The sequence below is a fragment of the Platalea leucorodia genome, assembly GCF_965183815.1.
Source record: "Platalea leucorodia genome assembly, chromosome: 9".
NCBI lineage: Eukaryota > Metazoa > Chordata > Aves > Pelecaniformes > Threskiornithidae > Platalea > Platalea leucorodia.
Genome location: NC_138831.1, coordinates 51,895,185 through 51,913,281, shown reverse-complemented (window position 1 = coordinate 51,913,281; position 18,097 = coordinate 51,895,185). Strand labels below are relative to the sequence as shown.

The 18,097-nt window shown below is 48.7% G+C and overlaps 1 protein-coding gene across 1 annotated transcript; it reads left to right on the top strand.

Moving 5' to 3' along the window:
- Positions 1–5,586: 5,586 nt before the first annotated feature.
- Positions 5,587–17,888, top strand: MAP1A (microtubule associated protein 1A; the record flags this gene model as incomplete). The annotated part of the gene is made up of 3 exons (XM_082321505.1): positions 5,587–14,302; positions 16,567–16,799; positions 17,733–17,888. Exons 1-3 carry the CDS (start codon positions 5,602–5,604, stop codon positions 17,886–17,888), a joined length of 9,090 nt encoding a protein of 3,029 aa, XP_082177631.1. The 5' UTR covers positions 5,587–5,601.
- Between the last annotated feature and the right edge of the window lie 209 nt (positions 17,889–18,097).

Sequence of the window (18,097 nt, the reverse complement as noted above, 5' to 3'; positions counted from 1 at the left end):
TTTGTACAACCTGTTCCAGTGTTGGACCACCCTTACAGTAAAAAAAGTGGGGGTTTGTGTTCAGATGGAATTGCATCTGTCTTAATTTGTGCGCCTTGGCTCTTGTCCTGTCACTGGGCACTACTGAGAAGAGGGTCTGACGTCCCCTTCTGCATTCCCTCCCATCAGGTATTTATACATATTGATAAGATCCCTCCCCCAGCCCGAGCCTTCTCTTTTCCAGCCTGAACAGGCTTAGCGCGCTCAGCCTCGCCTCCTATGAAAATGCTTCAGTCCCTTAATCATCTTCACAGCCCTTCGCAAGACTCGGTACTTCACCATTCCTACCCTCCATCTGCCAGCAGCTGCTGGCCCCACGGCTTGAACCCTTCTCTTTCTTTCAAGTATGACGGGGCCAGCCCCTGCGGGGGTGAGAGGATGCGAGCAGAATGCTAACCAGCCTCGCTTTGTTTACCGGCCTCAGCAGTGACAGCTCAGCTGCTTGGGCTCGACCCACAGAAATGGCAAAGAGCAGCAGTGTTTTCATGCCTGTTAGTCCCGCAGACGGGCCCCTTTCCCTGTGCGGCTGGCGTTGTCCACCAAGCGCGGCCCAGCCTGCAGCCCTCAGGCTGGCATTGCCTCTGCAGTGCCTCGGCGCCTGGTGCCTGGAAGGGTGCCCACGTGCTGGGCGCCAGTGGCTACGCTGTGCCCGAGAGCCCTCCTTTCACATGGCACAAGGGAGAGGCTGCTGGTGTTGGTTCTGTACGCCAGGCTGTGTTCTCCAAGCGACGTGGGCGACAGCTGCCAAAGAAGTCTGTCTGGGATGCATAGGCAGCAAGGTGGCAGAAGTTGAAGCCTGGGGAATGGCATGGGTTTCGCTTTGTCCCAGACCTACTGTTGAAAAATGGGAGCAGATCGCTTCTGTTCTGGATGCTTTGGGCAGCGTGAATGGAGGTCCTGGTGTGGGGTGAGCTGTGGGAAAACTGCACGACGCAATCGGCGAGGAAACGAGGTACTCCTTGTGTTCACTGCTGGGATCTAAGCAATGCCAAGCTACCAGCAATGTCTTTACAATTACCGTTACCTCGACGATGCGTGGGTTTTTGTTTCTTTTGGCGGCGGTGCATGGCCCAGAACACTTCTGGGCCCTCCTCTTCTGCACCAGCTGCCGCCTCCCCACGCTGCTCCCCACGGGCTCGCTTGCAGCCTTCCTCCTTTGTGCAGGGGCTTGGTTCCCAGCCTCTCCCATCCATACACCACATCCCACATCAAGTGGCAGAAATGCCACTGAAATCAGTGCAGGCATTTCCTTTGCACAGTGATGGTTTTGTTTTAGTCTGGAGGGACATTTTTAGACAAACTGAAAGAACACAAGTTCAGAAAGCAGCGAGAGATGCAGAGTATAAATAGTTCTGCTGAGAGCTTAGAGCTGCTCTCATTTTGGGCTGAAAGTTGCCTTCTGGGCATATCTGTCTGGTTTATACTTAATTGCTGGCAGCCAGAGTAAAACATCCCAGTAAACTGAGTTTGATTAAAGCTATACTGAGTAGTGGCCTTTCTCTGACTTCTTTCTTTTTGTGTCCTTTTGGTGACTTTCTTTGAAATACCAGTTTGATCAAGCTGTTTTAGAAGGATTGAGATCTGCCTAGAAAGAGCCGATGGGAGGCTGTGGAATAGAGAGGGTGGAAAGAACAACGTTGTCAGAGAGCAGCAGTTGTCTGGAAGACGAAAAATAGAAACAGATGTCCATTTTCAGTGAAGATCTATGGCCCTTCAGTCTATATGAGGGATTAAAGCCTATGAAAGATTTAAACCCTATAAATTATACATTGCAACAGTTAAGTTCTAGGTGCCTGGCTTGTAGAGTGGATGTAATGTCCAGAGGTAGGTATTTGCAAAGACCAGAATCCAAAAAATTACGTACTGCCTGCAGTGTGAAGGGGTGTGCTGCAGGAAGGTCCTGTACATCGTCCCGCTTCCCAGAGCTGTTTGACGTGGGTACACGGTGATGGCTCTAGCCCTGCCTTTCAGGGCAGGCACTCACCGCTGTTCTTTCCAATAAATTAACAGGGCCCAGGCATTATGTCAATATTTTGCCAAATATCCGTGTAATGCCGATGCCAAGGTGAGCACACAAACTGCTTTTTTGCACTGCCAGGCTCTTGCTTGCTCTTCTTTGGCTCTTCCTTTTTTGCCGAAATAGAGGGCGAGCGCAGAGTCCCGTCTGGGTGCCTGCTTGCGACTCTCGCAGGAGGAAGACAGGAGAGCAAGCATTCTTATCATCTAGGTGGTTCCCACAGCAGCAGTTTACCTCTAGGAGTGCGTGTTTGGGTTAAAGAAAAACTTCTCTTCGTAAGAGAAGAAACTTATTAAGAATGAGGAGAGATTCGTTATTAGCGCTGCACCACTCTAATGAAGGGTGAGGTGGCACGCCCCAGCTGGCCCGCAAAGCCCTGTGGTGACCACGGCTTGGACGACAGCCAGAGATACCGCTCCAGGGTAGCTGCAGTGAGGCAAGATGCTTCTGTCGGGAGGGGATAACTGGTCTGTGCCAGCGGTTACAGGGCACAGCTCTGGCACAAGCAGGCAGCTTGATACGCCTGGAACTGTCGACTTCAGAGCACGCTGGAGTCGAGTTTTAAATTGCGCTGATCCAGAACTAGGATTTTTTTCCTTGTTACTGAAAAGAGTTTGCTTTGCTCTGTGAGACCCAGGTGTTAAATTGGGTCTAGAACGCAAGTTGAAGCCTTGCGATCAAACCCATGCTGAAGTGGAATTTTTGAGGCTCAAACATCGGTAGGCAGGGACTGTCTCATCAGCTTCTCCCATCTCTCCCCAGGCCAAAGAACCCTCCATCACCGGAGTGATACCCTGGAGACGGTGATCCTGGTAAATCCCAATGTGGACAGCATCGTGTCTGAGGTAAGGAGCAGATGCCAGCGAGTTTTCTCCACATCAGCTCTCCTGCCCTTGCTTGACATGGAGGTCACGATCATCACGCTTTGCACCTTCTGGAGAGTGTGAACATGCTGCCAGTCTGCTGCAAGGTGTGGCGAAGCGGCCAGGTGTTCTGGTCTTGCCAACGAGGCGTACGCAGTAACCCGTATTCCGTGGCAGAACTTACCGCTAGACAAAGAAACGTGAGAGTGTGTGGTTTCTTGTGTGCTGGCCCTTTAGGAACGAGCTGCGTCCTGGAAGAGTTAGTGCCTTAGAATTGCTCGATTTTAAGGATTTCTCAGGAGCTTGTAGAGTTTCCTAGCAAACGGAGGGCTTCTGAACCTTGAGCATTCTAGTTTGACGAGAGCCTAAATGTGCCAACCTCTTACATGGCAGTGTAACGCCAAACATTTTCCCTTAGCATTGGCCTGCGTTCTCGGTGTGAATTACGATGTGACGTGGAGCTGTGCCGGGCAGCCAGTAGCAGTGGCTTCCCTCTTCAGTAACCTGCTCTCTTGTATGTAGAAAACTTATGGTTTGGCTGTTTGTGAATAACGCGTAAGCAGCGCCTGTCCGTGTGATTGGGTTTCTGGGTGAGGAATACAGGTAACTTTTTTGACGGCAACACTCTGTCTCATGGTAACAGGTCCGCTCACTGGTGTGTGATTCATCAGCCCACAAACTACTGATCTTCTGTGGTCAGAGCTCAGACCAGGAAGGAGACTTGATCCTGCAGACGGGGACCTTCACTTACCAGAAGTTTGCTGAGATACTTTCAGACCCGGAGGTGAGTGTGAGCAGCCAGCCAGCACGTCCCCTCCTGTTCACGGGGTGCATGATAGAGCAATGCAGCCTGCGCCGCTCCTTCAGGTGGCAGATCTGCAGAGAGATGGCCTTGAAATCCAGCAAAAAAATGCACACCATACATAATTCATGCTGTAGTCTTGGGCATCTTGCTTTAACTCCCTGGCTTAAGTTTTCCAAGGTGGCAGGCATGGGTGATTCCACCTTTAAGTGCTCAGCTTGAAATAACCTTCCAGACTGGCTCTGCAGTGGGCAGACACTCACAATTTCTTAAAACAGGTCTTAAAATATCTGTGGGCAGCTTCCAGAAAACAGCCAACAGAGGCCATCGTCACCCTAGTAAATGCGGGTATTTCTCTTCATTGCACCGTCAGTCCAGCAAGCGTAAGCTGTTCACAAGGTTCAGAGTGTTCATTAGGGGTGTGTAAAGATGATGAGGAGATGACTAAATGCTGATTAAGTAACTACATAATGATTAAATAACTACAAATATCATTATTTAATTGCAGAATTGCAGAATCATTCAGGTTGGAAGGGCACTTGAGAGGTCTGTAGCCCAGCCTCCTGCATAGAGCAGGGTCAGCACTGAATTTAGACAAGATTGCTCAGGGCTTTGTCCAGTGGGGTCTTGAAAACCTTATAGGACATCTCTGAACCTCTGCTCTAATGCTAATTATCTTAGCTAGGTGTACTATAGCTTTCCTCAGAGGCTTTAAACTCTCTTTCTATTGGTGCTTGTTGCCAATACAGATAGGCTGCTTCAGTTTTTGATAAGCCCTACTTGCACTGATCATTGTGTGCCAGATCTTTAGAACGTCTCCGTTTGACTGAATGTACAATTGCTGCAGGAATGGCTGCGTGATATTTTGACAATTGATATCATTGTTCTATAATTACATCAGCAAGTCTACCCACCGTCATTTATTTTAGGCTGATTGTTCTCATTTTTTCCTGGTACCCATTTATTTGGACACTAACTAGTCAATTAAGGGCTGTCTAAGCAAGAGGACACAGTGTAAAGAAGTGCGCTAATCTTATTCCAGATACTTAGGAAGTCTGAGGTTTAATTGCTCGGGATATGTTCAGCATAGCTCTAAGGAGCCTTGGAAATTATATCAACCTTAGTTCTACTTATTAATCATGTAGCATGTCCCCAACCCCGTATGTATATCAGAGATGGAGCCATGACTTTCAAAATAGGTCCCAGGAAAGAAACTGAATCTGAATAAAAAAGAAGGTCCCATGGCACTAAAACTGCACAAAGTGCTATATGGTCGTTCATAGCCAATGAGCAAGGATAAAGTCAGACAATGATGCTTAGCATTGAAAAGGGTATCTCAGGGTTAGAATTCACAAATCAAAAAGAAACTGCTACTTTTGAGCCCAAGCCAGGGACTGATATCCCAGGTTAAATAGGAAGAAGTAAGGAAAGAGGACAAGGTGGCTCCTGCTTTCGTTTTCTTTCCTGAGGTCTTGTCACTGGGCTGCCCCAGCAGCCAGGAAGCATAACAGCCCATCAACATCAAGGACTTCAAAACAGAGCAGAACGTGGCCCCACGCATCTATTTGCAATGGGCCTTTGGACTATTTAATCTATCCCCAGTGTTCCCTGCCGGTAAAGCGCTCATGGCGTCTTCAGTATTTCTGCATTAACTGGCTATTTTTTTTTTAAGTGCTGAATTGGTCTCAGAGCTCTGTTTGACCTTTATTTGTCTGTGCTTGTCTCATTAGGTCACCCAGATTCTTAGCAACACTGATTCAGATATCAAGGCCTCCCTTACTGTGTCGTGCCCGGGAGAAGGAGACTGGAGCAACCTTGGGCATCCTCGATTTCAGGAAATTATTAATCTGAAACTGAATCCTGATCCAGTTCTGCCAGAAATGGATGGGGTGTCTGAGTTTGCAGAATATGTCTCTGAGACAGTTGACGTGCCGTCTCCATTTGAGCTCCTGGAGCCACCCACCTCAGGGGGCTTTTTGAAGCTTTCTAAACCCTGCTGCTACATATTCCCTGGGGGAAGAGGTGATTCTGCTCTCTTTGCTGTCAATGGGTTTAACATCCTTGTGGATGGTGGCTCTGACAGGAAATCTTGCTTCTGGAAGCTGGTAAGGCACCTGGATAGGATTGACTCAATCCTGCTGACCCACATTGGTGCAGACAACCTACCTGGCATCAATGGGCTGCTGCAGAGGAAGGTTGCTGAGCAAGAGGAGGAACAATCCCAGGGCTCTACCAACTACAGTGACTGGATGAAGAACCTCATTTCTCCTGAGCTAGGGGTGGTTTTTTTTAACGTTCCTGAAAAACTGAAGATGCCTGAATCGTCCATGAAAGTAAAGAGGAGCATCGAAGAAGCTTGTCTGACACTGCAGTATCTCAACAGACTGGGCATTAAATCAGAGCCCCTCTACAGGGTGGTGAGCAGTACCATTGAACCTATCACGCTTTTCCACAAAATGGGGGTGGGTAAGCTGGACATGTATATACTGAATCCTGTCAAGGACAGTAAAGAAATGCAGTTTCTAATGCAGAAATGGGCTGGTAATAGTAAAGCAAAGACTGGCATAATTCTCGCAAGTGGGAAAGAAGGTGAAATTTCTGTTCCCTATCTCACATCCATCACAGCCCTAGTGGTGTGGCTTCCAGCTAGCCCAACAGAGAAAATTGTAAGGGTTTTGTTTCCTGGAAATGCTCCTCAAAATAAGATCCTGGAAGGTCTTGAGAAACTCAAGCACCTGGATTTTCTGAGGTACCCAGTGGCTACTCAGAAAGATATCACTTCTGGAATACCTCCACCTGTGCTGAAGCAGACCAAAATTAAACAGAGAACCGACAGTAAAGAGAGTCTTAAATCTTCCCCCAAGCCATCGGTGACAAAGCAAGCTAAGAAAGAAGAGGCAGTTGAGGAGGGGATTAAGGAGGCAAAACCAGAAGTCATAAAGGATGCTAAAATTGAGAAAAAGGTTAAAGAACCCTCGGAGAAAACTCCTGAGAAACCTGTTAAACATGAAAAGATAAAGACAGAAACCAGTGATGCTCTCAAAGCTGAGAAAAGAAAATTGGCAAAAGACAAGGTTGGAAAAAAGCATCTCAAAGAGAAAGTATCCAAACTGGAGGAGAAGAAAGACAAAGAAAAGAAGGAGATTAAGAAGGAGAAGAAGGACTTAAAAAAAGATGACGGAAAGAAAGAAGAAAAAAAAGATTCAAAGAAAGAGGATAAAAAGAAAGAAACCAAACCAGAGCCCAAAAAAATTTCTAAACCAGACTTAAAACCGTTTACCCCAGAAGTAAGAAAAACATTATACAAGGCAAAAGTTCCAGGCAGACTCAAAACTGAGAAGATCAAAGTCAAACCTGAAAAGGAAGTACCTGCTGACCTGAAGACATCACCAATGGAGAAGGCACCTGTACAGGTGGAGCCAGGAGAGACTTCCCTAGCTGAGCAGAGGTTAGTCCTGTCTTCGCCAGAAGATCTTACAAAGGACTTTGAGGAACTGAAGCACGAGGAGAAAGGGGCCTTGCAGGTGACTCAAGAAACGTCTGATACTGAGGTTAGTGATAAGATTATGAGAGTACCTGAAACAGAGGTAGACGACTCTGCTGCCATGATTGCTCAGACTTGCCTTGACGTGGATCTGATTTTGAAAACAAGCATTCCTGGTCAGGGAATAACTACTACGGATACGGACAAAGAATCACCGGCAGAGGAAAAGGCAGCCCATCAGCTAGAACTGAGAGCAGCTCATGCTGAAAAAATAGAGGATGAAAGAAGAACAATAGATGAAAATCGTGACGTGAGATACTGCGAGGGAAGAGCTGAGCAGGACGAGGAAGTTCAGCTGTTTCCAGACAAAGAACAGGCACCATCACAGACAGACCTCTTAGCAAAGGGTGTTCGGTCATCAGCGTTCAGAGAGGAAGAAAAGGAGGAAGAGGAGAAGATCTCTTTGGACAGAAAGCAGAGGGAAGCAGAAACAAAGACTTGTGAAAAGTATACTGAGGGGACAGAGGCACAGGAAGAGGGTGAGAAGGAAAAGAGGGAAGATGTGATAGAAAAGGCAGAACTGGAAGAAAAGGAAGAACAGCACATGAAGGCAGAGGAGAAGGTGGAAAAGAATAGAGACTTCTATGAGCTGAATCAGGATGAGAGAGAGGACAAAATATTTACCACTACAGAAAAGGAAAAAGAATTTAGTGACATGGGTGAGAAAAACAAATTACTTGGAAAGGATGTAACAAAGGAAGAGTCGTATCTGAGCAGTCTGCCAGTCCCACCAGGAGCAACAGCAGAACATGTTTCATATATCCAAGATGAAACTATCCCAGGCTACTCGGAAACGGAGCAGACCATTTCTGATGAAGAAATACATGATGAACAGGAAGAGAGGATCCCACACTTGAAGTATGATGTCAATGCCTATGACATTTCTGTTCCTGACCACCCAGGCTCTTTTGAAGCAATACATGGAATACAGGCCGTGCCTACTGCTGACCTTTCCGCCAAGGGCTATGCTGGCCAGGAGTCTGAAATCCTGGCATATCCCACCAACATTGTGGCAGCACCTCTGGCTGAGGAGGAACATATATCCTCTGCTACCTCCATTACAGAATGTGATAAGCTTTCATCTTTTGCAACTTCAGTAGCAGAAGACCAATCTGTTGCATCTATAACAGCACCACAAACAGAAGAGACTGGGAAAAGCTCTTTACTTCTAGACACGGTAAACAGCATGCCCTCCTCTCGGACTGAAGCAACCCAAGGTCTCGACTATGTTCCCTCTGCTGGCACAATCTCTCCCACATCATCCTTGGAGGAAGACAAATGTTTTAAATCTCCACCCCCTGAAGATTTCCATGCGTTAGCAGAAGGAGAGAGAAAACTGGAAGCTCAAAAAAAGGATCTTCATGAAGAGGCAGAAGATGAAGAGGAAGAAGAAGATGGGACTCCCAATATTGAAATGCCCGAGAAACTCAGGGGGCATTACAATGCCCCCATATTTGCTCATCAAGGCTGTCCTGATAACGTGTTAATCAGTGTTCCCACAGAAGTGATGCAAACTTCTGGTCTGCCATTATCCACTGAAGAAACACCGTTTTCCCAGGTTGACTCTGCAGAGGCTGAAGAACGATGCATGAGTCCTGACGATAGTACAGTCAAAATGGCCTCTCCCACCCCATCTGGCCCCACTAGTGCAGGACACACACCTTTCCACCAGTCTCCAGTGGAGGAAAAACTAGAAACAGTAGATTCAGATCTATTTGAAAAACAAACAGATGCTGCTGCCAAGAAGGTGGAAGGCCAAACTTCTGTTGTGGTGAAGGGAGCCAAGGGTGAACCTCTCAGAGAAGACGAGCTATCTGCAGCTAAATACAGACATGAAAAAGAAGTGCCTGGACCTGTACAGCACAAGCTGGACTTGGGCAGCGACGTTCCAGTGTCTCCTGGGGAGGAGGTGCGGGAAGAGCCGGTGGGGAAGGAGGAGCTGCCCTGGCTCTCCTACCACAAGCAGGACACGGTGGTGGTAGGGGAGGAGGAGGAGCGTCCCGTGCTGCCCCCTCCCAGCACAGATGTGTTTCTGGAGCCAGAAAAGGAGCAAGGAACTAAAACCATGACAGAAAGTTTAATGGGATTTTCAAAACACTTGTCCTTTGAGCCATTCTCTACCACAGAAGCATCTCTGGGAGATGTGGGTCCTTCACAGTTCACAAGCCAAAGCAGATCTGAAAGTGACAAATCTCCCCAGTTCTCGCCAGATGACACCAAGTCACTTTCTTTTACAGAAGAAAGTATTGGTAAAGAAAAATCCTCAGATATTTCTGTTAAGGGAGTGACTACTGAAGAAGGCAAACTGCTGTATTTCACAGGAGACACTTCAGAAGAAGAAAAATCTTCTCATGTTTCCATTAAAGACATTTCTCCAGAAGAGACCAAATCCATTTCTCTCAGTGAGAGTCCCAGCAAGGAAATCTCTTCAGACCTTTTTGTTAAAGGAGTTTCTCCAGAAGATATCAAATCTCTTAGTTTCACAGAAGAGATACCTGCAAAAGAAAAAACTATGTCTGACTTTACTGACAAATTCCCTTCAGAAGCTGTGAAATCCATGGATTTCACAGAGCAGAGCCCAGCTACATATGAAACATCACTGAAAATTTCTGCCAAAGAACTCACGAAAGAAGTGTCAAAATCTTTTCCTTGCCCAGAAAGTAGCTCAGTTAAAGACACGTCACCCAGAGATACTTCGACTGAAGACATGTCTCCAGATGACAGCAGTTTATTTTCTGCAGGAGAAAAGGGACCGTTTAGGGGAGGAACTGCAGGCTTGGACTCTCAGGAAGCATCTCCAGATGCGAAGGGCTTACACTTTACAGAATCTAGCCCAACTGAGGATAAAACAGCTTCACACATTTCTGCTGAAGGTGTAAAATCTTGCAGGTCCAAGGAAGCTCAAGAAGAAAAATCTCCAGAAATGGAAGACTTTTACATGAAAGATTTAAGTTATGAGAAGAAAGTGTGGTTTCCCGAAGAGGTGGAGGAGATCCCTGTGCAGGGCAAGCGGCAGAGATATGATAAAGAGAGAGAGAGCACGTTCTTGGATGAGGTACCAGAATATGAAACAAAATCCCTTCCTAAAATGGGAGAGGAGGAGATCCTGTCTCCTGCAGTGCCTGGCAGTCACACCTGGAGAAAAGCAGAAAGCGAAGCATGGGGCTCTGCGCATGGGTATCTTCAGGAAGGAGGAGAGACGGGCAGAGGAGGGCAGCTACCCAGTGAGGAGGATGAGGATCTTCGTCACCCTGAAGACAAACCTGTGCTACTGCAAGCAGAAGCAGAATGTTTAAAGATGGAATCGTGTGATCACAAAGAAGACACACAGAAGAGTGCCAAACCTACATCAGAAACAGAGAAAGTGGAAATCGTTCCTGCTGACATCTCTCTTCCAGCAAGAACACAAATGGAAAGTTCTCCTCTGCCTTCTCAATATGTCTCTGGCGAGGAAAGTCAGGCCAAAGCATTAACTGGAACCAAAGAAAGGCAAGAATTGTTGTTGACATCTAAACCAGATTACTCCTACTTAGATGATGAGGAGAAAGCTGTCCTGGATATCTATGCAAAGTCACTAGACCAAGCACTGACGGCATCTCCCCTGTCTGTAATGGCAACCACTCTGGAAAAGGAGATGGACGCAACGCCAGAAACGGAAAGGCCTTACAAGTTAGATGAGTGCAAGCCGCCTTTACGGGAGGAGGTCCTGTCGAAGGACACAGAGAAGAAATCAGAGATCAGTGGCCTGTATCAGGAATCAGAGTGTAAATACAAGTCAGATAGAAAGCAAGAGGATGACTGCAAATCCACTGAGGGTCTGTACGATTCTACAGGGAGAAAAGAGCAGATGGCAGCAGCGTCTACTCTGCTGCAATCGACCAGACCAGCAGAACATGAATATATAGCAGCATCCCCAGAAGAAAGTGCTGCAGCGTCAGGGCAGCGTGCACACTCCCCTCTAGGACAAGGCCCTTGTCAAAAAAGCGGTGCTGCCGTGGGCCATGCTGAGGCTGTGGGTTCTGCCCTAGAGACCTATTCCAGGAGCTCCCCTGAGCCTTATTCCTATGAGGAAGGGGTCTGCAGACCCAGAGTTGATGACAGCTCTACAAGACAAGAGCAAGAAGAAAGAGAACCAACTCCCTACCCTGATGAAAGAAGTTTCAAGTATGCTGACATCTATGAGAAGATAATTGTGTCTGGAGCTGGGCCCTCCCCCTTCACAGCCAAGGGTGCAGACAGCCCAGGTCACACTGACAAGGTGCCAGCAACGGCACTGATCTCTCAGAAAGGCGAAGGTTTTCACGTCTCTGCAAAGGAAGAAGAGTCCTGCCTTTATACCTCTGCTGAGAAGGAGTTGTCATCTCCAGCATCCCCTAAAGATAAAGCAGATTCAGCCTTTGACTATACAGACATCCATGAAAGATACTCGCCCTTGTCTGAAACAGATAAGCCTAGGATATCTGAAGGACAGGAAAAACTGAAGGTGTCTTCTGCTTTGCCAGGAGAACTGGACTCTGAACTGCACCCATCATCCGCAAGCACAGCATCTGCCTCTCCCACAGACGCGACTGACACGTTTTATCAAGAAAAATCAGCTGCCTATATGGATGCTGCTTGTCCAGATGAGAACATCGTTTTGTCTAGCCAGGAGCAGATATCCCTGTCCCTGAAATCTGAAAGCCCGAGTCCCAAAGATACATACTACGAGAAAGCAGGTCGAGGGGAAGAAAGCACGAGTGACTCAGAGTTAGAAAAAGGCGCTAAGGAGAAATCTGAAAAGGAGTCTAAGCTGCACAGCCCTGCTGAAGCTGCCGGCGCAGCCTACGCACACATCTCGGCAATGGACAAGTTTCACCTATCAGAACCCCTTCTGCAAAGCAAGCGTCAGGAGTCCATTTCACCCAGTTCCACTGCCTCCTCACCCTCTGATCCCGCGTGGAAAGAGGAATACGCAAGTAGGAAAACCGCATCGGCCGCTGTTGTGGGGACATATGTTGCTGGTTACAGCGACCTGCCAGACACGGGCAGAGAAGAGCAGGCTTCAGAAATGTGCCATTTAAGACAAGATTCTTCACAAAAGAGAGAGGTTGCTGAAAAATCCACAAAAGAATCACATTTCTGCATAACAGATTATCCAGGTGCAGCGGTGGTCTCAGAGTGCCAAGAGCAAGCCACATACTTGAAATCTGCGTCTGGAAAAGAGGGAGAGGCATACAGAAAGGGCCCAACAGCAGAGGGCAGAGCGATGGATAGCTCTCCTGGATTTGAATGCTCCCTGCTAGGAAAGAGTGAAACATCCAGCGTGTTCAGACACGAGCAAACCTCAGCAAGCCGTTTGGGGGATATCTCTCTTCCTTTAAAGGTTCCTTGTGCTTTGCTGTCAGACCAGGGGAAGAAAGATGAGTACTTGGAGGTTTCGGAGAAAATCGGCAGCCTTGACTCGTCTTTTACTAAATTCTCACCGCTGAGTCCGTATGAGGAAGATAAGTTGTTCTCCAAAGCTGTGGAAAGAGAGTCTGTGCCCCAACAGCAGCTGAAAGATGACTCGTCCAGCCTGTCAGAGGAACCTTCATCTGAAGCCACCACTCCTGTGATATCGACTACAGCAGAGAGTTTCTACTCCCATATGCTTTCCACGTACACGGGTGAGGGAGCAGAACCAGGCACCAGGAGTCTTTGGGATGTGTCTCCACAGATTCCAGATAATGCTGTGAAAACACATACAGCTGAAACCAAAGACTTTGTGTTTGCTGAAGAACATGGTTCTCCATTCACAAGTGGCATGGGCGACAGCATTTCGCCGTGCAGAACGGAGTGCCGGAGTTCACAGCCCACACCTTTCTCTGCAGAGAAACAGCGGCAACCCTGTGTAAGCAGTCCAGAGCAGAAGGCACCATTTGCAGAACAGCTGATGACACTGACGTCTCTCCCTGATGTGTTGACATCATTTCCTCATCATGAAGATGAAACCACAGCCAATGGTCCAACAGAGGTGAGCACCAGTCTGCAAGCTTTCCACAGTACATACCATGCAGCAGAGGCAAAAGATGAAAAAACGTGTCCTGATTCTGACAGCAGTTTTTCTCCGTGTGCAGGCAAAGAGGACACAGAGAGGCAGAGCCGTCCTTCCTCTCTGATGTCCCCTGAACACAGTTTCCAGCCCTTTTTCCCAGGTGTGCAGAGGGGTGGAAAAACAGAGGACCATGGAGATGCTTCCCATGAGATGGAGCCACATTTAGGAGGCAGTTTTGATTGTGGACAGAAATTTTCCTCATGTGAATACAAGCAGAGGAAGGGAGAGCTCTCTCCGTCGTTCATCAACCCGAGCCCTCATGAGCTCTCTGAAGACAGTGACCTCTCGCAGGAGGACGGTCACCCTTCAGTGCAAGGAAGACCACCCCACGCTGGCAGTAGCCCCATGCAAAGTGCCACAGTGGAGGAAACCCCTCCAACGTCAGTGAGTGATTCTGGAACCTCCCAGTCAGACTCGGACGTCCCGCCCGAGACAGAGGAATGTCCGTCCATCACAGCAGATGCCAACATGGACTCGGACGAAGATGCCGATTTCCTCCCAGTGGACAAAGCTGTTGGGAATGCTCATCATGCCAGTTCTAGGTCCAGCCATGATCCTCAGCCTGTTCCAATGGTAGATCCCCATCCCCATCCTCCTCACCCTGATGTCTGCATGGTAGACCCTGATATGTTGGTAAATGAGCAAAGCGTGAGCAGAACTGATAAAATTTCCAAGAAAGACATAAAAGAAAAGAACAAAGGTGTGAGGAAGCCTTTGAGCAAACCCAAATCTTCCTCACCTGCCCGGAAATTAGATGTGAAAGGGAAACGATCACCCACTCCTGTGAAACAGCCATCGGACAAATCTCCAAAATCTGTCACTGCCAAAAAAGAGAGAGATGGAGGAGAGAAGCCCAAAGCACGCGGTGCGCTGGTGCAGCCTCCTCACACAGAGGATGAGTTATCCCGCAGTAGTCACAGCAACCCTGGCAAGAGCCTTGTCAATGGCATCAAAACAAACCCCGGTAAGAAATTCTTCCTTAAGCGTGCATGTTCTCTTTAGGTCCAAGACAGAGAAAAAGCACGGGGTTAAATGTAGCAGAACAGAGAACAGGACTTCCCAGTCAGACATAAAAAGTTATAAGCAGTGATAAGGTACAGAGGTTGTGACACAAATCACTTAAAAAGATGAAAGCCGTGAGGAAAACTCAACCTCTGTAGAGCCGAATGCAACCACCTCTGAAGAGAGACGGACCTGCGAGCCCTAACTCAGAACCTCGCAGGCCAAGATTCGGTTCCAGCCAGAGGCTGCGGGGGGGGCAGTCGGTTTTGGAGGTGGGTGCTGTCACAGAAAGGCCAGAAATCGAAGGGCGAAATATGTGTGTGTGTTTTAAAAAGAGGTGGCAACCTCTCAGCCTGTGAGTGGGGTAAGTGCATTGCACTGGACCGAGGTAAAGCTGTCACGTAGAATAACGGGACGCCGCCGTGGTCGGGTGCGTCCTTCCCTCTGACGTGTTCAGCGGAGGTGGGATGGGAACAGCTCCCACTTCGAGTGCCGCGCTCGGGGCACTGAACGGGCAGTCTGGCTGTTGGAAACCGAGGTCTTCTCTTTTCCCTGAATAAAGGTGCGAAAGAGGGACTCAGCCTCAAGTGTGGGTACAGCCCACGGCCTCTTGCTAAGTGTTCACACAGAGACCAGTCCTTTACTGGTATCCTACCAGATGATACCAGTATTAGGTGATAGAGTATTGCATCATCGCCACGTCTGCGCTGAGACGGCATGGTGCCGGGCACTTTACAGGCAGAGAGCAAATACTAATCCTTCGCTCCCGAGCATCGATGCCGAGTGTAAGACAAGAGCCAGGAGGCGGTAGTGCCAGGGAGCATGGCGAAACCTGCAACACAGCTGATGTGCCGTGGCCTCAGCGGACGCCCGTTGCAGGCACGGTGGCAAAGAGAGGGTGCAGGAGGGGAAGCGGGGGAAGGCTTGCAGCGGGGAGTTCCTCTTGAGTGAGAGCAGCCGAAGGGGAAGAACCTGAAAAGAGCCCTGTGCGTGTTGCAAACGCAGCTGAGGTGAGGCAAACTGGTGTCAGTGACAGCAAGGGCGATGGCCAGGCCAAGCGGTTGTGGAGGGGCTGCTCAGTGTAGGGGAGTGGGGGGAAAGCAGCGGACGGCGCAGTGAGTCACAGCGCCAGGGAGGGCTCTGCAAAGGAATATGGACTGGAGAGGGGCTGAGCCAGCTGCCCGTCGCCAGCAGCTGCCAGGCAAACGGGCACAGCCAGGAGGGAGCCTGCAGCAGGGCGTTGGCAGGGTCTGCGCAGAACCGTCCTGCCCTCGAGGCGCTGCACAGAAAGGACTGGCAAGGTGCGGTGCCTGGACGTGCGCGTCCGAAGGGAGGGTTGAGGCAAAGATACAGGCTGTAGAGGTTGTGCATGGAGCAGTGCTGTGATTTGCCCAAATCAAACTTGGGATGAGGACTAGACATCCATAAGGCTGGCTGAGACAGGTAGGGGATTTTTCGTTTGTGTAGCAGCTAGGCAGCACGACGAGTTGTCCAAGCTACTAGTTAGTGGCTTTTTGCTCACAGAAGAGCCCACACAGTGATAGTCCGTGGAAGGAAAAAGAGGACAGAGACCTCGGTGATTCCACAGAGAGCAGGAGGGAGAGCGGACAGTCCTTCTATGGGTGGTGTGTGTATATATATGTATATAGCTGAGTATAACAACTGTTCTTTGACCATCTCTCATCTCGTAAATGTAAGCAGCAGCAAATGAAGAAAAGAGGTAGAAAAGGTTGATAGGAAAGAGCAATAGAGTCCTTGGAATAGCAGCAATTCACAGGAATGGCAGAAAGCCAGGAGGGAGCTTCCAGAAAGACTACTGTAATACCCTAAGATAGCATATAAAGGCCATCAGAACAGGTTTCTTTATCAAATGTAGGTTATTAAACAACAAAAATGAGGACTAAATATTGATTGGGACGACAAGTCTGCAAAAGCTAATAATGGAGATTTTTGATTCCCTTCCCCCGGAAAAGCTGCTGAGCCTAAAGCCTTCCAGTCCCTCCCCAAAGAAGAGCAGGGCTCCCTTTCCCTCCCGAGAGCTGTGACAGCACTGGCCCAGAAATGCACCCAGGTCACCTCTGAGCAGCAGAGCCTGGATAAATCTTCACTTTGTGGCTGCAGCTGCAGGGAGAAACTTTTCTGGAATTCAGAAGTCCTTCAGTGTTAATTTGAGTGTTTGTCCTTTCCAGAAGGGTTTTGATAGCCTCTGTTTTCTTTTTTCCAAAGCTTCCAGCAGTCCTAAGAGCAGTTTGCCTGTGCCCATGGGTCCACCTGTCTATGTGGACCTGGCGTACATCCCCAACCACTGCAGTGGAAAGAACACAGATCCGGAGTTCTTCAAGCGGGTTCGAGCATCATACTACGTTGTGAGCGGGAACGATGCAGCCAACGGAGAACCGAGCCGTGCAGTGTTGGATGCGCTCCTGGAAGGGAAGGCTCAGTGGGGGGAGAACCTGCAGGTAGGTCACGGAAGGGCCAGGAGGGTGTGTGATGCTCCTGGTGTCACACGTGCTGGGGAGAAGGGGGGTGTCACAAAGGTACCCAGAGGGAGTACAGTAAGAGGGAGCAAATGGTACTGGGCATGGCCCGCTCTGCAGCCTTAGGAGAGTAACTGTTTGTACCCATGAGGAGGACACCTGCAAAATGGTGTGAGTGGAAGCAGATAGGTCCTTTCCACATCCTTCTGAGGGGAGGAAGCATTTAGAGATCATACACTCCTCCTGACCTGCTGCAGCACGAGCCTACCCTCAAGTGAAAACAAGCACCGTCCCAGTCTGAATTGTCATCACGGTGTCCCACGCCCAGTGGCGTTTGTTGCTAGCTGAACATCTTTCTGATAGCAACCTTTTTTTTAGTGCTTTTAAACCAGAGTGTTCTTACACGTAGTTCTTGCTTAGTCAGGTTTGCAGGACATCCTGGGCGGGCACTCTTTCTGCAGACAGGTACAAGAAAGCGTGTATGTTCTTTCAGACGAAGCAGCCTCGGATTTCAAGGTCCCTGAGCTGCCCGTTGGGTCAATAGGCACATGAAGTCTAATATCAGGCCATTAACAGTGACACTCTCAGCATTGTTCCTTTTCGCACGGAGGGATCTTTCTAAGGCTGTTTCTGGAGCTCCGCAGAGAGAGGCTCTTCCCTGCGCTGCAGCCGTTTTCATCATGACAATATGTTAGCACTGCCGGTTTGCAGCCGGCTCGGAGCACCACTGTGCTGGTACTGCGTAAAATAAAGCACCAGCTCTGCCTTAGAGAACGTGACATCTGAAAGACATTAAATAGAACAAGGGTACAGTGTTCCAAAATTAATGGAAAATTTTAGCCGTAGCTCCTATGGGCATTGTTTGTCACTGCAGTTGTTCTCAGACAAATCACCCCTGCTGCTTTCTTTTCCCAGGTGACATTGATCCCAACACATGATACTGAGGTGACACGAGAATGGTACCAACAGACCCATGAGAAGCAGCAGGAGCTAAACATCATGGTACTGGCAAGCAGCAGCACTGTTGTGATGCAGGATGAATCTTTTCCAGCCTGTAAGATCGAATTCTAAATCTCCCCCACTTTGCGTTCATCCATTGACTCTCCAATCACCGATGCAACATCAGAGACACCATCTAATCACAGTCCAGTTCTTCTCTGGTTTAGTCCTCTACATGGTTCCCATTTGTCAGGCAATCGGGTATCCATCTAGCTCAGCACTGGATGCCATGAGAAAGAAGTGCAGGGCTCTGTAATATTCTGGACTGAGCTAAGAGTTTG